The following is a 25,684-nucleotide window of genomic DNA, read 5'->3' as shown; positions in this document are numbered from 1 at the left end:
TTCATTAGAAAAGTCTAAATCTACGCGAAAGTATCGTTAATCAACATTAAATTAATATCAGTTGGTGGTATCTGGCTGGATCTCGAAGCCCACCTCATTATTATTGCAAGAATACTCTTATCATTGTGTGATTCATGGCAAGGTGTCACAACCCTCAGAAATGAGATATACAATGTAAATAGAAAGTATAGAAGAAGAAGCTTACCCTTGCGGCGTTGAAGTTCTGAACGACTGGAATATCCCTATCACACTGGCCATCAAATATAACCTGTGCTCCAGGGGGCAAGTCGGGTAAATAGAAACAGGCATCGTTAGACTGGTCGATCTTTTCATAATACTTGCTCTGCAAAACGTCGATCTCTGATATTTTGTTGTTTATCGCTGAATTTCCGGCTGTTGAGAGCACTTTTGATCTGCTTAGTTTCCAACTGTAAACTGAAAAGAGAACCAGGTTTAAATGCTTGGACACTTGGCCGTTTAAAATGTATGACTAATCGCCTTCTGTCACAACACAAAACGACACGACGTGTTGGTCCAGCAGTGGACCCTTAAAACAAAGTAAAATATTACCAACCTGCTCGTTGGTTTGCGTTGAGGTCGACGCAGCTGTAGGCTAAAGCGTAATCCGAATAATCTATGCTCAAAATCCAAAATGGTATAATAATTGCTGTAAAAAAATTATTTCTGTTAAAAATGATTTTCGTAATCTCCTTGTTAAATCGTGGTACAAAAATGTGTTTTAGTTAGCGTTGTCACTCTGGTTGTAATCAGGCTGCACTGCAGCAAAACATGTGATAACGTTAATTTACGGCTTTTTGCGGATTTTTTTATCGACAAAGCATAACAAAAGGTTGCATACGCCGCAACAGAGATGTGTGGCATTGTGTTTGGTGCTGCTATGATCTTCGTGTTGAGTCTCATCAAGATCCGTTCAGTGGTTTTGTAGTCGGACGTAGAAAATGGAAAAACTGAATGCTCATTGGTTAAATCTTCCACGATTTATTACTGCCGTATCTAATACATACTAGCTACAGAGAATTCAACCTCAAGAGTACGCATATACAAGGTCATGAAAACAAAATCGTTAAATTTTGACGGAGGACATGGGAGAATGCTTTGTTGTGATTGGTGTACTCAAAAGTCACGTAATGAAGACAATGTGCGGAATGAGGGAACCGAACGGGTGTGGGCCAACTTTTATACTAAGCAACTGCCTAAGCTTGGCGATCAGGAATGTCCGGCTAATAAGCGTCTATAGGTGGTGGTCTGTGACACTAGCATACGTTCTAAGTGAAGTTAGAGGGTATCTAGATATTATAGTAGAAAAATGAAAAATGCCTTAAAAATTATGTAAACCGATGGATTTATTGTGGATTTTGTTGTGGTGTAGTGGTGAGCTTCTACTCACTCGATCCTTCAGATGTAAGCGTTATTACAAGCCTTCCAGAAGAGCCTTGTCCGGCTTCAAATGTTACTCTGCTATCAGTGACTCCAAGGATTTCGTCAATAACGTTAGATGATACAAGATCCAAACTGTTTGCAGTTGTCAAAGTGTACTGATGGTTAATACATTGCCCGGATTGTTGATCTTTTGGATACGCTTCTATTTCATGCCAAACCCCTTGGAACTAAAATGGAGGAAGAATAATATTACTTAATAAAAAAAATCCAAAAATATATGCAGCTACACTCGTGTTCGAGCGGGAATACCATCGGTTGAGTGATTGATAATTAGGTAGTTTTGAATATGGAGTATGTAAACTTAACCATTATAATTGGGTGATATACTTTATAATAATGATAATAAATTTTTTCTCATGCTGGCCATACACAATCAAGTTTAGTGTCAAGTTGGCAGTGGACTTGAATCATCGCGGCGTCGAGTAAACTTGACGGTTTATGGCTAACAGTGCGCATGATATTGTGCAAACTTGATCGTGTCTGGCGAGCATCATCGAGTTTTGGCCAAAAGCCAATCTCAACGGGAGAATAATGCAGAAGATTTTAAGTGCACAAGTTAGGTAATTCGCAAAAACCGTATTTTTGGAATGTTTCTGTAATTTTTATAAACATTTTTAAATAAGGAGTTCTATTATTTATTTTTATTATTCAGAAGAGTTCAGAAGTGAGAGTTAGGTGAATTTATAATAATATGTTACAAGGGTAGATTATAGGCTTTGAAACGGAAATTATCAAAATAATTATGTACTTACAGAACTAGTTTGTGTGTGTGTGTGTTGGTGTGTGTATGTGTGTGTACGTGTGTATATGTGTGTGTATGTGTCTGAGTATGTGTGAGTAGAACAAGTAAACTAATCAGTCAGGCCGAGATTGTATTTGTAATCTGACTTACAGCGGTCATGTTAAAGTTGGTCACAGCTTGTACCGACGAATGTCCACACTGTCCGGGGAACACAACAGGTTTTCCTTTTTCGGGTTCCGGGAAATAGAAACATCCTTGACTACTATGGTCTCTTGTTACATAGAATCGCTCGTCTAGTACTGGTATACGTGCAACGGCGTTATTGATAGCTGTCAACGCAGCATTTGTTAACTGCTTTGACCTGCTAAGCTTCCAAGACCAGACTGTGGAGAAGAAGTTAGATATAGCGATGTTTTTGCCTTTGACGGCACCCGGATCATAACTGATAAAATTCCGGCCCATGGCCTGAGATTAAAAATAATATCTATACATTACCTTGTCGATACTCTGCGTCAAGATTAACACAAGTGTACACAAGGGAAAATGATTGATAGTCCGTAGCGAGAACCCAATATGGCGTTGTGATATTATCTGTAAAATAAAACAATACTTATTAGAACACAATAGGAAAGGGCCTATATTATTTTCTCCTACTTCCACGGAAATTACTTGATTATTAAAAAAAAACAAAACTGCAATCGGTTTTTTTATGTACGAATTCCCGCGCCAGCGATTTCTAACAGGACTGTAAGAATATAAACTGCTGGACAGTTTCATACTGGTATAAGTCCTACAAATTGCTAATGCGCGTGGCCGCCAGTTTAGTGACGTCAGCACTAGACTGAAGTTTCGAGCTGATGGTATATTTTTATTTCGGCTGACGCCAAAATGACGTCATTTCGATGTTAATGAGACATGGTTCCAGTGCAACAGCAATTTGCGGGACTTACAACGAGGTTCTTTAAAATATGTAGGTACGCTAACATAAATTTGGTGTTTTCTCCCGCACCAGCAATTTCCAACAGGACAGTGAGAATATAAACTGCTGGAAATTTCATACTGGTAACGAGGTTCCTTAAATGTACGATGCACGCTAACATAATTTAGGTGTTGTTTGGTAAGTACACGATTTATTATTTGAAATTCTGTACGCCATATGAAACCTCTTTTCAAAAGTTTTACAACAAAAGAAGAAGCATGCGCGGTTAAATTGGCACGCGAATTAAAAACAAAATTGATGTTTTTATAAGTAGGTAGGTACCTTTATTGCAATTTTCAAATTATTTGTCAAGTTTTTTATAATTTTAAGTTGTTTATCAAGTACGTACTTCATCGAAAAGCGCCTCACCCTTTTAAATTCACTTGAGAAGTCCTCGGCTTTGCCTCATCTAATCAAAATCTAAATATATAAAAGGAAAAGATGACTGACTAATCTATCAACGCACAGCTCAAACTACTGGACGAATCAGGCTGAAATTTGGTATCCAGATAGCTATTATGACGTAGGCATCCGCTAAGAGAGAATTTTTGAAAATTAAACCTCTAAGGGTGTAAAATGGGGGTTTGAAATTTGTGTAGTCCATGCTCACGAAGTCGGCAGCACAAGCTAGGGCTTCCAATATTACTCAGCCGGCAATTGTTTTATTTTAGGCCTGGATAGTAATGTATTAACCATAATTTTTTTGACTCACCATTAGTTCCAGCAATGGGGAAGGTAACGTCTAATTTGGCACTGCCATCTTGAGACACTACTACTGCGATTCCGGTCATAGTGTCTAGTCTTTGATCGACTACTTGGGTGTTGAAAACATCGACAACTCCATCGCCTAAGCTATAGTAAGCGGTGTTGCATGTGCCATCCTGGAATCCGGTGTTATAGGAGGCTATGTCGTACCACTGGCCCAAATACTGCGAATAAAAAGAAGATGCCACATTAATACTGCTACAGACTGTGGTCTGTGCGTTGAAGAGTGAACCTCTCTGTAAGGATATTCTTAAATAATCGACGCTGGAAAGCAATCATGTCGTTCTTCAATACATTGAGCTCTATGCCAGAGCTAAAAAATATGATAAAATTCATAACCTATATAACAATAGATCAAGAGTACAGAGTTTATGTATTAACACATAAAAATATATCGATATATGCAAAGATCAGTACCCTTATTTCAGTACTCTTATTATAAATGCGGAAGTGTGTTTGTTTGTTGGTTTGTCCTTCAATCACATCGCAACAGTGCAACGGATTGACGTGATTATTTGCATGGATATAGATAAAGACCCGGAGAGTGACATAGGCTACTTTTTATCCCGGAAAATCAAAGAGTTCCCACGGGATTTTTAAAAAACCTAATTCCACGCGGCATAAGTCGCGGGCATCAGCTAGTAAAAAATAACACTTACTGCTGCAGCGTTGAAGTTCCCCACAACAGCTATGGTTTCGTCGCATTGGCCACGGAAGATTGTGTCACCACCAGGTGGTGGTAGGTAGAAGCAGGCTTCATCAGATTGGTCATCCACCTCGAAGTAGCGCTCGTTTAAGACGTCGATCCTGTTCACTACTTGGTTGATCCTTTCAATTGCACTTGGTGTCAGCTGGGTTGTTCTGCTGAGCTTCCAACTTGAGACTGCAATCAATCAATACAATATCTTAATCATCCTAATCCTAAAATTATAAATGTGAAAGTGTGGATGTTTGGATATTTGTTACTCAATCACGCAAAAACGGCTGAACGGATTTGTATGAAATTTGGAATGGAGACAGATTATACCCTGGATTAACACATAGGCTACTGTTTATAACGGAATATCAAAGAGTTCCCTCGGGATTTTGAAAAATGTGAACCAATCCATGCGGACGAAGTCGCGGGCATCAGCTAGTAATCTATATAATCTAAATCTATATATATATATATATATAAAAGAAGAAGGTGACTGACTGACTGACTGACTGATCTATCAACGCACAGCTCAAACTACTGGACGGATCGGGCTGAAATTTGGCATGCAGATAGCTATTATAACGTAGGCATCCGCTAAGAAAGGGTTTTTGAAAATTCAACTCCTAAGGGGGTTAAATAGGGGTTTGAAATTTTGTAGTCCACGCGGACGAAGTCGCGAGCATAAGCTAGTCTAAATATAAAAAGAAAAGGTGACCGACTGACAGATTTATCAATGCACAGCTCAAACTACTGGACGGATCGGGCTGAAATTTGATATGCAGATAGCTGTTATGACATAGGCATCCGCTAAGAAAGGATTTTTGAAAATTCATTTCCTAAGGGGGTGAAATAGGGGTTTGAAAATTGTGTAGTCCACGCGGGCGGAGTCGCGAGCATAAGCTAGTATATCTATATAACTAATCGATAGTTTGGAAACTACGAGGGAACTGAAGAAACGGCAAATAAATAAATAAACACACATAGTTGTGGATAAAAAGATAATTACCTCGTCGTTGATTGTTGGGCAAATTTCGGCAGCTGTAGACCAATGCGAATGATTCGTAATCTGTGTCCAAAATCCAATATGGCGCACGGTCCGGGGCTGAAAATATGGTTGAATATTTTTGAATAAAATTTAATCTTTATTAGGAAGGTATAATAATAATTGTCAATTCTATTAAATAAACTTAAATCTAAATTAAAACTAAAATAAATTAAATTAAATCTAAAACCTCATCGAGACCACCGCAGCGAGGCATTGTACCCAAGATGCTGGCAGCATTAGGTACCCCTTTGGATGGCCAAACTAATTCTTTGTCCAAGGTAGCTGCCAAGATGAATATTTTGTATTTTTGCTTAGTTTATTTTAGGAACCGTTAATAACTAACCAAACAACCAAAACGCTCGTAACAACCGTCATAAACAAGCATAGTATAGATTTTCTTTTTCACGATGACCGTTCAGTCTTGGTTGTAGTAGTGAGCGAACCGATAAGCCTTGCCGTTAACGCATTTGTGTGCGTAATGTAAATCACGTCGTGGTCGAACCTGAGCGCCACGCACTAGTCTGCGACAGGTTGAGATGGCAATCGGGGTATGAGGCGCGGGGACGCCCCGCACACCCGCACATCAGCTGCGCTCGGCCGCACCGAGATAGCGCTGGGGCTGTGCAGGTGTGCAGGGCATTCCCTCCCCGATTGCCATTTCGACCTGTCGCGTACTATAGGTACGTGTGCACTCACACAAACATTGCCAAACGGTCTTCGTGAAATAGAACATCTGTACCAGTCTAACTCTAAAGAGACCAATATAGTTTTAAATTCAAATGAAAAAATGTGGAACCTGCAGCATCCGAACCTGCGCCTTTGGCCGTTTTAAAAATTATAAATGGAGACGACTATAGACTTATACGACTTATAGATGGCAGCAAAGTAGAAGAAGACATCTACAAAATCGCAATTTTACAGGAGAGCACATTTAGTAAAAACTTATCACCATTTTGAGAGTTACGGACCGATTAACATGAAATTTTCTATGATGCATAAAAATAACCGTCTTTATTGATTGTATAACAAGTTTTATCACTATATCGTTGTTTTACTGAAATAATGTAGATGTCTTTTTTTACTCTGAAAAAACTTCGACGTAGAAGAAGACATCTGCCTGATATCCGTTTATACGTTGTGATGAAAAGCGCCCATTCCATGTTTAATCTAATAAACTAGGTAAGATAATCCTCTCCAGTGATATTTTAATGGATATTATACTTTTTTGATTATTATACTATTTTGAATAAATCATTTGACTTTGACTTGACTTTGACTTTGATAATAGAAAAAATCTCAGCAACATAATATAAACGATATTCCCCTTTTTTTGGCTAAATATTATATTTATAGTCAACCAATGTATAAGTTTAGACAGGGAAATCGATCTGATTGTAGAAGGATGTCTGAATGTCGAGGATATTAGCATATCTGCTTTATAATACCAGAAGAACTTACTGACAGGGAAATTAACCCAAAGCTTAGCACTGCCGTCATTGGAAGCCACAACAGCGGTGCCGTTAATGAAATCCAGCTCGCCGTTAATTACTTGTGTATTGTACACATCGACTGTTGAACCGTCAGCGTTGAGGGAGTATGTGGCCTGGTTACATTTCCCAGTTTGGAATTGTTCTGGGTAGCTTGATATTCTTCGCCAGCGTCCAAGATACTGAAATCAGTAAGGTAACGTTATTGCACACAATGCACAAATTTAGAGCCTCAATAGCTCAACCGGTAAAGGAGTGGACCGAAAACCGAAAGGTCGACGGTTCAAACCCCGCCCGTTGCGCTATTGTCGTACCTACTCCTAGCACAAGCCTGACGCTTAGTTGGAGAGGAAAGGGGAATGTTTGTCATTTAACATGGCTAATATTCTTCTAAAAACAAAAAAGAAAAAAATTTCCACGGTTATGTGTGTGTATCATTTCCTGTCAAGTTTGCAGCGGACTTGAAGCGGCGTCCTGTAAACTTGGTGGTGTAGGGCTATCTGTATGCATGACAAGTCTGTTTGAGGCGAAAATCGAAACTGGAACATGTGTATGAGCCGAGCGGTCAAGTATAGTACGCGGCCGAAAGTAATGTACATCAGCGAATATACATTACTTTGGGCCGCGTACTATAGACGTCAGCATCGCTAGACGACGACGCATGTTTTATTCGTTTCAGTAACCAGTTTTTGCATCACTCTGAACGATCTTTTCTTTCTGTTTTATTAATTGCGAGCAGTAAGCCTAGGATGGCTAACGCATGCAAGCTAGGTGGTGAACTTGAGCGTGAGTGGCGTTCAAGTCAACTCCAACCTTGACAGCAAACTTGGCCGTGTATGGCCTGCTTAAGGCGAGTCACCGAGGCTAAGCGGAAAAAACTGGTTTGCTAGATCAAATGTTTTAGGTATTTACTATTAAATAATGGCCTTGCTATAAATATACAATATACCTAAAGACTGTGCTACTTTGGTACACAATAGGAAGTACTTCACTCGATCAAATAAAATCTTGAAATAAGCCGAAATAAAAGTCTAAAACGAATTATTTAATACTTAAATTTCTGACTTGGCAAATAATTTTTATATGGAAATATTTGTCTTTAAGTACTACAGAGAACCTGCTAAATTTTGGTTTTCAACAGGACTTCTATAATAATTTATTAAATTCAAATTTAACGTTTGAAACACAGAATTTGAACGTTGCCAAGCGGTTTACTTCAAAGCCGCGCTGCCCGCCTCGGTGACTCGCCTCAATTTTGTCTCGAACAATCGACGGACGACTTATAGATAGAAATACATAATATTAATTTTATTTAATTTACTTTAGTTTTAATTTAATGTTTTTTTATTTTTACTTTTAATTTAGATATAAAATAAATTTTCTTTGTATATTCGATGGTAATAACAGTTTAAATCTCAAAAAGTAAATTAAATAATAGTAATTTTATAATTAAGAAAAAATTAAATAATATTGCAATATTTACCGCAGCAGCGTTAAAGTTCTGTACAACTTGAATATTTGGATCACATTGACCGGGAAATATAACAGGTCCTCCAGCTGGAAGTTCTGGTAGGTAAAAGCAGGCTGTATCTGATTGGTCGACTGGTTCGAAATATCTGTCTTGCAATATATTGATTTGTTCGATGGTTTTGTTGATGGCAGTGACTGATGTCGGGGGGAGTTGCTTTTCTCTGCTGAGTTTCCAGCTGTAAACTGTTACAGATTCTATATTAATAAAGATATAGGTAAATATATAGAAGAAAAAACTGACTGACTGACTGATCTTTCAATGCACAGCTCAAACTACTGGATGGACTGGACTGGTAGGTATCGGGCTGCAGGTTATGCAGACTGTGGCTAGCGCACACTACGGAAAATTTCCGTACGTTTTTTCCGCAAAATCTGTTAACTATATAGAACTACATAGAAGTGGGCGCACTGCGGAATTCATTCCGCACCGGACTTTCATTCAAATTTGCGGATTTGAAAACGCACCGCAACTCATCGCAATATGGTGCGCGTTAGCTCTTAGAAAGAATTTAATACATTATGTCAACATACCTGCTCTGAAATCAGAATTGATGTCCATACAACTATATGCCAAGGCATAGTTTGAATAGTCTGTATCCAAAATCCAGTATGGAATAGTAATATCTAGAAAAAAATAATTTAGATATCTATTAGATATTCGTATTATGACTAATTAAACAAATAAGTAAAAAAAAATACACGAGTAACTTAGGCCCATCTCCACGGGCGAGGGAATCTCAACGATTCCGACCAAATATCGTCGGCGATAGTATCGCCCTATGGCACGCCGAGATTATAGCCGCGTTTCTCTTGTCCGTGGAGACGGCGCGCTTTTTTTTTTTGAAAAAGAATCGGCTCCACGCAAAATATTAAAACCACTAAAATCCTAATTTTTATCCCGGAAAAACAAAAAGTTTCCACGGGATTTGAAAAAAATCTAAATTCACCCGGATCAAGTCGCATGCATCAGCTGCTTTCGAAGTAAAAGAGGAAGGAACAAAAAAAATGATACACACCTCCATTGTTGGTCCTGATGGTGATATTGAATTGAGCGCTATTGTCATTGGGTGATCGAGTAACTATGTTATTAGAGGTGGAGAGGAACTGATCGATAACTCCCGTGGTGACGAGGTTGAACCCAGTGTTCGTTGCAGTAAATGCGTGAGACACGCACTGACCTGGTTGCTGCTCTTTAGGATATGCCTGAATTTCATTCCATGTTCCTTGGAACTGAAATATTTTAAAGTTTTACTAAGTCTCTAACTTTATTATAAACTAGGATAAAAATAATGACCTACGCTGAAAAAAAATTTAAAATCTATCAAAGATTTACAAAGTTACAGGCATTTTAAATTTGGAGTGGGAGGGTCTTCAATCCTTTTCTCGCAAAACGAAAATTTGTATGAAACCTCACGAAGCTACTATGGCATTAGTTGGGCGTGACGTCAAAATTCTATATCGCTATCTCTGTCTAATCAGAAATATTTAAATGCTTATAACTTTTTGTTATTCGATCGATTTAAAATTTAAATAGTTTTTTTCAGTTTACGTCATTATTTTTATCCTAGTTTATAATAAAGTAATAAAAAAATTCGAGTCAAATACCCAATTAAGGCTGTAGAGCCTCAATAGCTCAACGGTTGAAGGAGCGGACTGATATCTGAAAGGTCACCGGTTCAAACCCCACCCGTTGCACTATTGTAGTACCTACTTCAAGCACAAGCTTAACGCTTCGTTGGAGAATATTAGTCATAATTGGCTAAATTTCTTAAAAAAAATATTACTATACCCAGGGTGTGTCTACCAATCCGCAAATGGCCAGCGTGGTAGACTATGGCCAAAACTCTTCTCACTCTGAGAGGAGACCCGTGCTCTGTAGTGAGCCGGCGATGGGTTGATTATGATGATACTCAGGGTGTAATTAGAACGACAGCAAAAACTTAGTGCTAAAAATTTTTTACGAGACATTTCACGCGATCAATAGCCTCATCTGGTGACAGACGGGCTGGCTCATTTTTTGCGCAACGGATTAGCCTGGCTGTCCAGCGCGGAAATGCAGCCAGTATTCTTGACACCATTCTACGCGGGCATGATTTGTATGACAATTAGATAAGGCTAGCTTTAAGGCTTTTTTATTGTAAGTAATAGGTACTTTCCATTAAAAAAAAAATACTTAATTATTACTGCCTGACTATCTAAACACAATCCAATACCAATAAAAAATTGCCTTATACATTGTAGTTTTAGAGATTTCGTATTTTTCAAACCCGCACACTTACCCCATTAAAGTTAAAGTTCGGCATAGCTTGAACAACGGTATGACTGCAATGCCCTGGGAACACGACGCGATTTCCCGGCTGAGGCTTAGGGAAATAGAAGCAGCCTTCCCGACTCTGGTCATTTTTCTCGAAATATCTTTGATCCAAAACTTGCACATTTTCTATAGCTCTATTGATTGCTGCGTCACCATTTACAGTTAGATCCTTAGTTCTACTGAGCTTAAAACTTGTAACTGAAAACAAAAGTTTAATCTTAAAATCCTTTTCTAATAGTTAACTATAACTATATTGATGTCTTGTTCAAGTCAAAAATTAAAAATTCGGTTTAAAATAGGTATCTATTTTCCAACCACCTTGGTGTCCTCAATTCTTTCAAAAAAAATTACCTGTTCTGAGATTAGGTGCATATAGTGTCTTTAATAATTATTTGATTTTACAGGATTAAATACTTTTCTTTTTGTTTTGTTTTCTATTTATTTCTCTTTCTATAAGATGTCTAAAATTGATTGATCTGTTTAAAATTTCAAATCTCTAGTTTCTCGGGAAGTAAGTTTAAAATCAGTTGCATTGCAGATCTGTCTGGAATAACTTAGATAGCATTTTAGATGTATTTTCTGTATTGTAAAGAATCTACAAAAAATCTACCAGGCCAACAACTACATAATATTATATTATTATTAGATCCAGCGGAAATATTCTAACACACAAACTTCCTACTGAATATTAATTTGTCCATATAATTTAACATGCGTGATCTTTCTAAATATATAAAAGGAAAAGGCGACTGACTGACTGATCTATCAACGCACAGCTCAAACTACTGGACGGATCGGACTGAAATTTATCTATTATGACGTAGGCATCTGCTAAGAAAGGGGGGAGGAGGGTGGGGGGAGGGGGAGGGGGGATATAGTGGTTTAAAATTTGTGTAGTCCACACGGACGAAGTCGCGAGCATAAGCTAGTTATTTTATAAATGAATTTATTATACAAGCAATATTAATCATATTATTCTTGTGAAATATAAGACAAAAATGTCAGACACAAATAGTATCTACAATGCAAAGCATTATAAAATAAAAGAAAATAAGTACATTACCTACGTATTTAGGATCTAGTGTTCAAAATTACCTTAGTGATAACTACAGTCCGCGACAGGTCGTGATGGCAATCGGGGTATGAGGCGAGGGTACCGCCCCGCACACCCGCGTACTTGGCTAGCGCGGGGCCTGTGCGGTGTGCGGGGCGTCCCCCGTCTCATACCCCGATTGCCATCTCGACCTGTCGCGTACTAACCTACCTAACCTCATTAAATAAATTATAATAATGTTGATGACATAAAAGTTGTTCGAGTTTAGCCTAGTAGCCGTCAAGGTCGTCCTGTTATTAGGTTTTTTGAAGTGATGACTGATGACTAATAATATCTTGTTATTGTATCAAAAGAAATTCTGATTTCTTTTGATACAATAACAAGATATTATTAATCAATTTGATACAATAACAAGATATTACTAGTAGTAGGTCGCCATTCCAGCACCTTGGGACCCAGACTTCTATCGGTTGTACGATGTGCCCTGCCCATTGCCACTTCAGCTTCGCAACCCGTTGAGCTATGTCGGTTACTCTAGTTCTCCTACGGATCTCCTCTCTCTCTCCATCGCCCGCTGAGTGACTCTAAGCTTTCTTATGAGGCTTGCAGCGGAAGACGCAGCGTTGGAAGACCCCCCACTAGGTGGACGGACGACATCAAACGAGTCGCAGGGAGCCGCTGGATCCAGGGGACGCAAGACCGTGGCGTGTGGAAGTCCCTACAAGAGACCTATGTCCAGCAGTGGACGTCTATTGGTTGATGATGATGATGATGAAGACTAGTAGTAGTAGTTAGCGTTTTGAGCTTAAACTAGAGAAACTATCAACAAGCATCCAATAAGCCTTTGGGTAGGTACCATTTGTGGGTAGGTAACCTCGCTATTCAAATAACGAAAGAACGATTATTTTATTTATCTACACTTATTCCTCTTATTATAATATTTTATCATAATCTGTAAGGGTGGTAAGGGGCAGTAACCACGGAACAGGTAACCGACATAGCTCAGTAGGTGGCGATTAGTTTTTTTTTATTTTTTTTTTAAATTCAGATACAAGTTAGCCCTTGACTGCAATCTCACCTGGTGGTAAGTGACGATGCAGTCTAAGATGGAAACGGGCTAACCTGGAAGGGGTATGGCAGTTTTTAATAAACCCATGCCCCTTTGGTTTCTACTCGGCATCGTACCGGAACGCTAAATCGCTTGGCGGCACGGCTTTGCCGGTAGGGTGGTAACTAGCCACGGCCGAAGCCTCCCACCAGACCAGACCAGAAATTTATGAAAGTCGAGCATCAGTTGAAAGATTGTAACTACCCCAAGGAGTTGAAAATACAAAGGTTGCCTAGTTTTCCCACCGCGCAACCATGGGGTTGCCAGCTATAAACAGATTAGTAGTTAAATGACCGTGATAGTGGACCGATGACCTGAAGAAGGTGGTGAGGAGCGGATGGATGAGGCGGAGGACCGTGTTTGGTGTCGCACTCTTGGAAAGGCCTATGTCCAGCAGTGGACGCAAACATGCTGATGGATTGGATTGGATTGAGTAGTTAAATCGAATTAAGTATATTAATGTCAAATTAAAGATTAACTTATTCCCAGTCCAACCGTATTAGGTTGCCTTATCAAAAAGATTTTTGAATCCATAGTTGCCTAGATTTTAGATGTAATTTTTTTAGTTATGCTTTTCTGATAAAGCAAGCTTATACGGTTGGATTGGGAATCAAATAATCTTTTTTTTTCATTCTATATAATTCAAAATCCTGACTGACTGACTGACTTATATATCACCGCATAGCCTAAACCGCTGGTCTTAGATACATGAAATTTGGACGGTGTGTTATTTGTAAAAGTAGGTACCCAATATGAAAGGATTTTTCGAAATTCCACCCTTAAGTGGGTTAAATGGGGGTTTGTAATTTATGTAGTCCACACGGACGAAGTCGCGAGCATCAGCTAGTTTGATGTAAAAGTCGATTAAAAACAGACGACGGTATATTAATAACGATTACTTATCTTTTTATACCTGGCCTTCGTTTCTTATTTATTTAAATCAATAAATCCGGCTCTTAGTGAAAAAAATATATTTTTTGCTTGTATCTAAGCAATTAAAGATATGTGATAAACAGATTCACTCGGTGAGTAATTTTTTCTTAAATCTAGCCTATTTCTATGCTTTACATTAATATTATTAATAATAGCACCTGTATATATTATTTTATAGGTGAATATAATATAAAATATTCAAAGTCCATAAATGCTAAGATAAATAATTGTGATAGGCCGTAAAATAAATCGTTTAGGAGTCACCACAAAAAAAAAACCGACCAAGTGCGAGTCAGACTCGCGCACTACAGGGTTCCGTACTACAATCGTATTTTATCGACATTTTGCATGATAAATCAAAAACTATTATGCCTAAAAATAAATAAAAATCTGTTTTAGAATGTGCAAGTAAAGTCCTTTCATAAGATACCTCACTTGGTATAGTAATCTTACTTTGAAAGTTGAAAATAGCAATATTTGTTCATGAACACAATTTAATTTTTTTTGTGTGATGTAACTACAAATTGACGGTTTTCAGATTTTTCCCTTAATGTCTGCTATAAGGCCTACCTACCTGCCTAATTTCATGATTCTAGGTCAACGGGCAGTACCCTATGGGTTTCTTGACAGACAGACAGACAGACAACAAAGTGATTATATAAGGGTTCCTTTTTCCTTATAAGATACGAAACCCTAAAAATTTAGTGTCTGTCTGTGATTACTGATTAGCCAGTGTTTAGAAATATTTTATAAGACTTACCTTGTTGTTGTTCGTCGTTAATATTAAGGCAGCTGTACACCAAGGCGTACGAAACGTAATCCGTATCCAACACCCAGTAGTCGGCTGTTGAAAATGCTGGGGAAAAAAATTGCTGCATTAAAAAAAACTTTCGGTCGAATAGTTCTTATCTAGCGTTAGCTATCAGGAAATTGTAGAGAAAACCGCATGCAAAATCTCATTACTATGGGCAGATTACACCCACCGGGTAGTAAAGCGAGACAGTAAAATGTCACTCGGCCGAGACAGTGCTGTGGCTGAGAAATTGCGGCGAAATTGCACTCGTTAAAGTGTTTTTACCAACCGAGTACTCGGCCGAGGACACTGACTCGCCACTGTACTCGGTAGGTGTAATCTGCCCATAAGGTACCTACATCATCAGTTAGCTACTCATTTTTTTAAATTATTTTTATGTTTAATTAGAATACCACAACTTAAATAGTAAAGAAAACTATAGGTAGTCAGTCAGTCAGAAAATTTATTTTATTTTATTCGTTTATTAGTAATCAACAGCGATACAGACAATATAATCTAAATATATAAAAGGAAAAGGTGACAGACTGACTGACTGACTGACTGACTGACTGATCTGACTGACTACTCTGACTTCATCCGCGTGGACTACAAAAATCTCAAACCCCTATTTCACCCCCTTAGGGGTTGAATTTTCAAAAATCCTTTCTTAGCAAATGTCTACGTCATAATAGCTATCTGCATGCCAAATTTCAGCCCAATTCGTCTAGCAGTTTGAGCTGTGCGTTGATAGATCAGTCAGTCAGTCACTTTTTCCTTTTATATAAAGACTAGCAGATGCCCGCGACTTCGTCCGCGTCCTGGTTTCTCATGAGATCTGAAATTTTCCCGCTGCAAAAGGCCTCACTTACCTACTCACTCAGTCTCACCTTAACACCAGAATACCTAAATGCCAATTTTCATATCTCTAACTTAAAAAACATAGGATTTTCATATAACCCTTCCACCCCCATTTTACTCCCTTAGGGGGGGGGAATTTAGTTAAATCCTTTCTTATCTGATACCTACCCCCTAGAAATAGCCTACATTTCAAATTTCAAGTAAAAATAACAATTGTTAAAACTTTTATATAAAAACATTGCCCCCCTATTTTACCACCCTTAAGGGGGGAATTTCCCAAATTGAATTATACAGATTTTTATTATTTAAAGCTAATAACTTAAATGTCGATTTTCACGTCTCTAACTCCAAAAACATAGGACTTTCATACAACCTTTTGGTTTTGAATTTTTCAAAACCATTTCTTAGCTGACACCTACGTCCTAGAAAGAACCTACCTTCCAAATTTCAAGTTTGTAGTTTCTGAGATTTCGTGATTAGTCAGTCAGTCAGTCAGTCAGTCAGTCAGTCAGTCAGTCAGTGAGTGAGTGGTATATCTCTTTTATATATTTAGATAAGAGATAAGAAATAAGAAATAAGAATTAAAATAAGAAATAAGAATAAGAATAAGATAGGAATAAGGGAAGAGATTAAAATATTATTAATTATTATGTAAGACGCGTTGAATTTTAGGCTCAATGTTTGTCAGTCAACAATCATTTATACACAAATTAATGATGTAGGAAAAATTTACTTAATTGGATTCTTACTAAGCACTTAATACAGGTACCTATTTCTTTCTGATCAAAATATTGTAATCGCAAGTTCAAAAGCTATTTTTTTCGTATTAAATAACAGCAAAGTAATAAAACCTGTCTTAGGAACAGCTCTTTCGATAGTATTACCTATGTTAGTGGATAAATTATTATCTTTATTAGCACTCTATATTATCGTTAGGAAGGTCATGGTATAGCAGCAAAATATTTGTAATTTTTTACTCTTAGGTGCGAATACGTTGCTAAGCGAATTTGTAAAAAAAATGACATAATTGGGATGGTGCCTATTTCATGATCAACCCATCGCCGGCTCACTACAGATCACGGGTCTCCTCTCAGAGTGAGAAGGGTATTGGCAGACTTCACACACCTTTGAGAACATTATGGAGAACTCCCAGGCATGCAGGTTTCCTCACGATGTTTTCCTTCGCCGTTAAACCAAGTGATGTTTAATTTCTTAAAACGCGCGTAACTCCGAAAAGTTGGAGGTGTGTGCCCGGGATCGAACCCCCGACCTCGGATCAGGAGGTGGACGTTCTAACCACTAGGCTATCACAGCTGTTGTTTCCTATTTATTTATTTAAAAATCTTTATTGCTTAGTACTGAAAACCCCCAACCAGGACATCAAGTTGTGATGTCCAGATCGACTATAGGTACCAACTACTTTTTCCAGAAATATCAAGTAGGTAAATAATTAAGTTACAACATTACTTACAATCCGTGCCAGCTATGGGGAAGTTGACAGTGAGCTTCGCGGTTCCATCATCTGAGGCCACTCTGGCAACACCGTTGATGCTCAGGAGTTCTTCGTCTATGACTTGGGTGTTGAAAACATCAACAAAACCATCCTTAAGGGTATAGAGGGCGTTGTTACAAGCCCCAGCTGACGATATCGAAGGGTAGGATTCGATGTTGTGCCACAAACCCATATACTGAAAAAAAAAAAAGATCTTAAACCTGACCATTAATCCAATATCTAACACTAGCTTATATTATACTTCGTCCGCGTGGATTACACAAATTTCAAACCCCTATTACACCCCCTTAGGGGTTGAATTTTCAAAAATCCTTTCTTATCGGATGCCTACGTCATAATAGCTATTTGCATGCCAAATTTCAGTCCGATCTTTGACAGTGATTATGTAAATAATAAGTATAATACCTACCTAACATAAAAAAAGATGAATCTGTGATGTAGGTAAGGAAGATAAAATAATATGCCTAGGTATGTAAAATCATACGAAAGGTCAAAAGATTTCATTTCAATAACAAAATGAAATAATACTTAGAAAAGTAGTCCAATAAAACTAGGTACTATTTTGTTTATTATGATTTCGATTAAAAAAATTAGGTTAAATTAGATATTGTTTAATATTAACTTTGAAACTAATTACATACCTCATTAGTTTTGTTATTTAATGATGATAAATAATATGAATGATATGATATATTATAAAGTTTATCGAAGAAAATAATTACATTCCAGGCATGCACCTCTAACTTTTTAGAGTTATGTGCGTTTTAAGGAATTAATTAATATCACTCGCTTTAACGGCGAAGGACAACATCGTGAAGAAACCTCCTTAATTGTTCTCAGAGGTGTGTGAAGTCTGCCAATCCGCACTTGGCCAGAGTGGTGGACTGTGGCAAAACCCTTCTCATACTGAGAGGAGACCCACGATTTGTATTGAGCCAGCGATAGGTTGATCATGAATGAAAAGCTTTAGAACTTGTTATTTTTAGGGTTCCGTACCTCAAAAGGAAAAACGAAACCCTTATAGGATCACTTTGTTGTCTGTCTGTCTGTCTGTCTGTCAAGAAACCTACAGGGTACTTCCCGTTGACCTAGAATCATGAAATTTGGCAGGTAGGTAGGTCGTATAGCTGACATTCGGGGAGAAAATCTGAAAACCAGGAATTTGTTTGGAATATTACACAAAAAAATTGAATTGTGGTCATTAATAATTGGTATTTTAAATTTTCGAAGTAAGATAGCTTTCGCGAAGAAGCTCGCTTTCTTTGGACATTTACAAAGAGGAGCCCAATTCTCATTTCCGAGATTAGTTTTGGAAGGAAGGATTGAGGGCAAAAGGGCTCCAGGCCGCCAAAGACGCAAATGGTTGGACGATATAAGAGGGTGGACAGGGCTTAGTTACCCAAAGTTGAAAGAGGCGGCTTTAAATAGAGAAGCTTTTCGCATGATGACCTCCAAACTTCGTTTTGAAGAAGGCACGCGATGATGATGGTGAAGTAAGATAACTATATCAAGTGGGGTATCATAAGAAAGGTCTTCATCTGTGCATTCTAAAACAGATTTTTATTTATTTTTATGCATCATAGTTTTTTAATTATCGTGCAAAATGTCGAAAAAATACGATTGCGTACGGAACCCTCGTTGCGTGAGCCTGACTCGCACTTGGCTGGTTTTTTCTTACCGCCACCGCATCAAAATTAGCCATGGCTGCAATATTGAGGTCACATTGTCCACGGAAGACCACTGGTTGCTTCGGCACGGGTTCGGGATAGTAGAAGCAGCTCTGGTCGCTCTGGTCATCCTCGATGAAGTAACGCTGGTTAAGATCTACTTCGCTGCTTATCACTCTGTCAACGTCGTTTTGAGCGTCGATTGTCAGTTCGCGTGTTCTGCTCAGGATCCAGGCGTTTACTAAAAATGTTATAAATACTGGGTGTAACCCATTGACTTCGTAAGGACAGGGCCATTGAACAAGCAAAATGGCATCGACTCATTGGTTCTAAAATGTTTATTTAGCACCAATGCAACCTCAGTGACGTCTGGATTTCAATCGGGTAGTTCATTACTATCTAATTGGTGGCGCTGATTTATTTGGTTCCAAAACCGTGAAAAATTTTGTTCGCTTGGACATATCTTGTCATTTATATCGATGGTGTAACCGGAACGCTAGCAAAAACAAAGACAGGTGAATAAACTGATGATTACTGATATCATACCACACAAAAAACGTGAAAAAAATATCCTATATTTTGTATAAGTTCACGATATTACATTGCAAATAAAACATCTGACTGACGCTATACGTAAACGAACGTTGCATAAGTAGGCTACTAGGAGTCAATGCCGCGTCGTAGGCGGAGCATTGACCCCAATTTTGCACGCTATACATTGCGAGTTTGAAAAATACTAAATCACTAAAACTACCAAATGAGGCAAATGGTTATTGGTTTAGATTGTGTATAGATAGCATAACAATAACGCTAAGTTTTGCTAGCGTTCTGGTTTCACCCTGTATACTTAGGTACTGATTTAAAAGAAAAGCTTGTCGTTTCTCGCAGAAGCGCGTAACCGACGCGACAATATAAAAGGCAAACGTAGACCAGCCCCCCAATTGTGTAAGAATAACCATTTAATGGCTATCGCAATCGTCAAGACATTCTGCCCTCTGATTGGCTTTGAAAAAATGTAAACAACGAATCAACCAATCAAAGGACAGAATTTCTTGACGATTGCCATAGCGATGAAATGGTTATTCTTACACAATTGGGGGGCTGGTCGTAGACGGACCTCCTGGCTTAAGAACCTTCGCCAGTGGTTTAACATGAGCACAAGTTCACTGTTTAGGGCAGCGGAGAACAAAATCCAGTTAGCATGTACGATAAGAAAACATGTATTAGCGGCAATGATTGCCGACCTCCGGTAGGAAATGCTACTGCAAGAAGAAGCCGAGAAGAAGTAAATATTTAGAAAATAATACAGATAACAGAACCTACCTTGTTTTTGATTGTTAGGTAGGTCCACGCAAGTATACGAAACTGCGTAATTTGTGTAGTCTGTTGCCAGGACCCACAACGGAGAGTCGACAAAAACTGTAAAACAATAATTGGCAAAATAAAAACTCCTTGCTTAAATAATTATTTTCATATAGGATTCATAGTAGAGATGGACCATATTTTAACAGATAGCATGTGAAAATTGACGGGAGAAGCCTTTTCATATTAGGTACCTACCAAGATACGACTCAGAGAGACCAAATCTGTACAAATTATAGCTTGTAGGCAGGTTATATTTTGTTTTGACTAATAAAATTATTATTATTTTAAATGGACATAAAAGTCGTTACCAGTATATAATTATCATAAATAATGCAAGTGTTGGCATAATATATAAGACTAGCTTATGCTCGCGACTTCGTCCGCGTGGACTTCAAAATTTCAAAACCCTATTTCACCCCCTTAGGAGTTGAATTTTCAAAAATCCTTTCTTAGCGGATGCCTACGTCATAATAGCTATCTGCATGCCAAATTTCAGCCCGATCCGTCCAGTAGTTTGAGCTGTGCGTTGATAGATCAGTCAGTCAGTCAGTCAGTCATTCAGTCAGTCAGTCAGTCAGTCACCTTTTCCTTTTATATATATAGATAGAAGACAAATGAAAAAATATATAGAGATAATATGCCAGTGTGTCCACCCAAGTTCTAATAGAAACATTATCCCTAAGAATTATATGTACTTACTTCCAGGTCTTATCTCCAATGTCACTAGAAGCCTAGCGCTGCCGTCGGGGGTGTTAACGACGGCTCTGCCTCGGATAACTTCCAGGGTTTCATTGAATACCATACTGTTTTCGACGGCGACTGCGCTGTCAGAGAGTGTATATTTTGCTCGGCCACATGAGCCAAGTTGGTTTGCGGAGAAGTAACTTGATATGCCGATCCATTCTCCCAAGAACTGCAAGCAAGAAATACATAGAATCACTAGAATGTCGACGGCACTTCGATCAAGGTGTATGGCAAAACTTTGTTAATAAGAAACCGGCGAAGTGCGAGTCAGACTCGCGCACTGAGGGTTCCGTACTGCAGTCGTATTTTTTCGACATTTTGCACGATAACTCAAAAACCATGTTGCATAAAAATAAATAAAAATCCGTTTTAGAATCCACAGGTTATGATACCCCACTTGATTTAGTTATCTTACTTCGAAAATTGAAATTACTAATTTTTAATTTATGACCACAATTTTTGTGTGATGTAACTGCAAATTCACGGTTTTCAGATTTTTCCCCTAATGTCTGCTAATCAATAATGTTATTCAAGAAGCAGATCAACAAATTCCTGAAAAGCCGGCAATGCATTGGCGGTTCCTCTTGTGTTGCAAATGTTCATCCATACTTCCATACTAATATTATAAATGCGAAAGTGTGTCTGCCTATCCGTCTGTCTGTCTGTCTGCTAGCCTTTCACGGCCCATTCGTTCAACCGATTTTGACGAAATTTGGTACAGCGATAGCTTGCATCCCGGGGAAGGACATAGGCTACTTTTTATCCCGGGAAATCAAAGAGTTCCCGCGGGATTTTTAAAAACCTAAATCCTCGCGGACGTAGTCGCGAGCGTCATCTAGTAAGCGATAATCACAACATCAAGTTACCCGCTTGCTCGTTTGCTTGCTATTTATACAACGTTAGTTTTAGTACTAGGTAAACCTGAAAATAGTTTGTTCAGAACCAGTAACGTCCCGTTCGCACAGAGCCGCTTGCTTGGGGTGACCATGTTTTTGCGGGACAATGATTCAACACAACAAGCTTATAATTTCGTAAATTTTCATTAAATATTTCTGAAATTTTATATATAATATATTCTTTATGTAAAAATATTCGATACATGTTTCGGTTTATCCGTTAACTAAAACTAAAGTTATGTAGGAAGAGACTTACCGCAGTAACGTTGAAGTTCTGTACCACAGGCATATTCGGGTCACATTGTCCAGGTAATATGACATTTTGTCCCGCGGGGATCTCGGGCAGCATTTTGCAAGCTGTTTCCGAGTGGTCCACAGGAATAAGATCGGCTGTGGTGATGTCAAGCAATGTGGACAATGTTCGGTTCATCAAGGCTTCCAGCATCGAAGCGGAGAAAGATGTTTCTCTTCCCAACTGCCATATGGTTACTGCAGACAAAACAAGCTATAATTAAAAAAAACCCAGTCAAGTACGAATCGGACTAGCTAGCATACGAAGCTTTCCCTACAAGAAATAACACTTTTAATTTTTTTTTAATTTTTGTGATGGCCATTATGATATATCTATTAATTATTATTTGTTGTTATAGCGGCAATAGAAATACACATTCTGTGAAAATTTCAGCTCTCTACCTATTGCGGTTCACGAGATACAGTCCGCTAACCGACAGATGGACGGATGGACAGCGGAGGCTTAGTAATAGGGTCCCGTTGGCACCCTTTGGGGTACGGAATCCTAAAATCACGACAACCCTGCCAAAACTAAATAATAAAAAATGGCGCGAGGTACTTACTTAATTAGTAATTGGACAAATAGGATATAATATACAACGAATGTAAATATAATTATTGGTATTGTACCTACTTAGTATTATTGTTAGTAGTTGATAGTTTATGGCGTCACCCGGTTCAGGGTAGGTACTAGCTGAAAATCAGCGCTGTATATGTTCTTGTGCGTCAGACATACAGCCATAGATTAATTATTGGTCTCGCTCATAATGCTGAGCTGGGACCCTTTATCGGGTTGTGCCATACATGACAGTTTGTTCCGGCTCTTCTTTTGCTTGAAGCGCGTTGGGCTTATGCTCAGGTGGAAGAAGCGCCGCAATAACCAGCTCTTAGTTATAAGATCTTTTCTTTCTTTCTTTTCTTACTATAGGTACATACCTTTTCTTGTTGGACCATCATCTTCACATGAGTATGCAAGGGTGAAATTGTCGTAATCCGTTAACAGGATCCAAAAGTCGGTGGCTGTAAATAAATGTTTTTTGTTATTTTATATACCGACATCAGACGAGCCGCAGAGTCTTCACTTCGCACTACCAAATAAATTGACGAAAAAATCACTCACTGCGCAAGTTCTTAGTGCGTGACGCAGTGTAAACTGCAGCATCGGCGTAGCGAGCTTCATACTATCTGATGGTACTGGGATAATAGTCGGCCGAAATTCGATTAGGGAAACACTATTTTTTATCAGGCGTAACATTCTTTAAAATTAATACAAAATGTTGTGCAATACAATACCTAGATAAGAACAGCTTATCTCTGGATTTAATATTAATTACTTAAACCGCTATAATAATTGAGTAGTATTCGATTTATATATCTTGCAAAGTATAATTCGCAAATGGGTGTTAAATTCTGATCGCATTACAGACATCGAATTCCTACATCGAACATTAACGGGATATAATTTGTATCCCGTAGTGTGAAATGAGCTTTAAGAAGAAGGAACTTTAAGTCCCGCAAATTGCTATTGCGCTGGAACCATGTCTCATTAACATCGAAACGTCATCTAACGTATATTTAAGTAAAAATATACTAAGCTCGAAACTTCATTCTAGTGCTGACGTCACTAAAACGGCGACCACGCGCATTAGCAATTTGCGGAACTTAGATAGATAGATTCTTTACATGCATCTACTTATGACCGCTAAAGAAGGCACTACTTACGTTCATTAGAGTTCGCTCTATTAATACTGAGCTTTGCTGTGCCAGCGTGGTGAGTTGCGGGGCTTTTCACTTCTTCCATGAAGTTCTGGTTGATAACTCTCTCATGTAAATGTATCTGGTCGTTTTCCTTCACGATTTCCAGATGTGAACATTCTGTGGGATGACCCGGCTTCTCTGTGCGACGGACCACGTGCCATTTTCCGAGAAACTACGAATACAAAAGAAAAATCATTGAATAATCATTTCAGTTTGTCCACATAAAGATGGCTGCTTTCGGCCGAGGATTTCGCTTAATTTTCAAACCCATAGCTCATAGTTCATAGTTTTTTCACTTCGTTGTCTGTCTGCCCGCCTGTCTGTCTGTCGTGTCTGTCAAGGAAACAAATAGGGTACCTACTTCCTGTTGACCTATATTCTAGAATTATGAAATTTGAGAGGTAGGTACCTAAGGTCTTATAGCAGAAGTAAAGGAATAAATCCGAAAATTGTGGTTACATCACACAAAAAAAATTAAAATGTGTTCATGAACAAATAATTAGTATTTTCAAAGTAAGAATTAATTATACCAAGTGGAGTATCATTTGAAAGGGTTTTATATGCTAAAACAGATTTTTATTTATTTTTATGCATAATAGTTTTTGATTTACCGTGCAAAATGTCTAAAAAATACCCTCGGTTCGCGAGTCTGACTCGCACTTGGCCGGTTTTTAAATTCTAAGTTATGATATAGATATACCTAGAATAGGCTATAGATATCACTAAGCCAAGGCAAATAAAATTAAATAAAATCATTGCGAATATCATTAACATTCGATTCAAATTCAACCAGATAAGCTGAGCTCTCCATATTATAATACGATAATTCTTAAAATATACCATATCATAAAGTAATAATAATTTGATTCATTAAAAGCCTACGCTCACGAAATAATTAGAGAAAATACGGCAACAAAATACTTACTCTTTATCGTAGGTGATAAGATTGTCTTGTGTAGGTACCTACCTAATAAAATGAATAAGATAATACTGCACAACCAAAAAATAAGCCGACTTTAGGCATCATAAACGATAGGCTTGTTTTATATTTTTGTTACTTATAAATATTCGGTGGTCCAAGGTTCAATCCCGGGCATGCACCTCTAATCTTTTCAGGGCCATGTGAATTACTGATTTTTAGGGTTCTTATAGGATCACTTTGTTGTCTGTCTGTCTGTCAAGAAACCTACAGGGTACTTCCCGTTGATCTAGAATCATGAAATTTGGCAGGTAGGTAGATCTTATTGCTGACATTTGGGGAAAAATCTGAAAACCGTGAATTTAGGGTTAGGTCACACAAAAAAATTTAAATTGTGGTCATGAACTAATAATTAGTATTTTCAACTTTCGAAGTGAGTGACTATATCAAGTGGGGTATCATATGAAAGGTCTTCACCTGTACTTTCTAAAACAGATTTTTATTTATTTTTATGCATCATAGTTTTTGAATTATCGTGCAAAATGTCGAAAAAAATACGACTGTAGTACGGCACTCTAATTGCGCGAGCCAGACTCGCACTTGGCCGGTTTTTAATATTACCTACATGCCTTTACAGTTAAGGAAAATATCGTGAGGAAACCTACATGGTGACTACGGCCTAATCCATTCTCATTCTAAGAGGAGACCCATGCTCAGTAGTGGACCAGCGGTGGATTGAGATGATGCTGATGATACTAGCTGCTG

General features: G+C 38.2%; 1 protein-coding gene across 1 annotated transcript in view; it reads right to left on the bottom strand.

The window, feature by feature from the left end:
• LOC117990810 (uncharacterized) overlaps positions 1-24,058 on the bottom strand; it is a 54,580-nt gene extending 30,522 nt beyond the window's left edge. The window contains exons 1-21 of the mRNA XM_069504633.1: positions 23,965-24,058; positions 23,179-23,262; positions 22,208-22,440; positions 21,001-21,224; positions 20,270-20,331; positions 18,958-19,187; positions 17,238-17,454; positions 14,876-14,971; positions 10,986-11,218; positions 9,723-9,936; positions 9,238-9,330; positions 8,660-8,889; positions 7,148-7,358; positions 5,651-5,746; positions 4,607-4,830; positions 3,895-4,111; positions 2,699-2,794; positions 2,354-2,586; positions 1,409-1,628; positions 575-667; positions 206-435 (exon numbers count right to left, since the gene is read on the bottom strand). Of these exons, the coding sequence (XP_069360734.1) occupies positions 206-435; positions 575-667; positions 1,409-1,628; positions 2,354-2,586; positions 2,699-2,794; positions 3,895-4,111; positions 4,607-4,830; positions 5,651-5,746; positions 7,148-7,358; positions 8,660-8,889; positions 9,238-9,330; positions 9,723-9,936; positions 10,986-11,218; positions 14,876-14,971; positions 17,238-17,454; positions 18,958-19,187; positions 20,270-20,331; positions 21,001-21,224; positions 22,208-22,440; positions 23,179-23,262; positions 23,965-24,043 (3,615 nt within the window). The 5' untranslated portion in view covers positions 24,044-24,058. The remainder of the gene's footprint in view (positions 1-205; positions 436-574; positions 668-1,408; positions 1,629-2,353; positions 2,587-2,698; positions 2,795-3,894; positions 4,112-4,606; positions 4,831-5,650; positions 5,747-7,147; positions 7,359-8,659; positions 8,890-9,237; positions 9,331-9,722; positions 9,937-10,985; positions 11,219-14,875; positions 14,972-17,237; positions 17,455-18,957; positions 19,188-20,269; positions 20,332-21,000; positions 21,225-22,207; positions 22,441-23,178; positions 23,263-23,964) is intronic.
• Positions 24,059-25,684: the final 1,626 nt, after the last annotated feature.

The sequence above is a fragment of the Maniola hyperantus genome, chromosome 18 (assembly GCF_902806685.2).
Source record: "Maniola hyperantus chromosome 18, iAphHyp1.2, whole genome shotgun sequence".
Lineage (NCBI taxonomy): Eukaryota > Metazoa > Arthropoda > Insecta > Lepidoptera > Nymphalidae > Maniola > Maniola hyperantus.
Note: the sequence above shows the minus strand (reverse complement) of the source record. Positions and strands in the feature narration are given on the sequence as shown.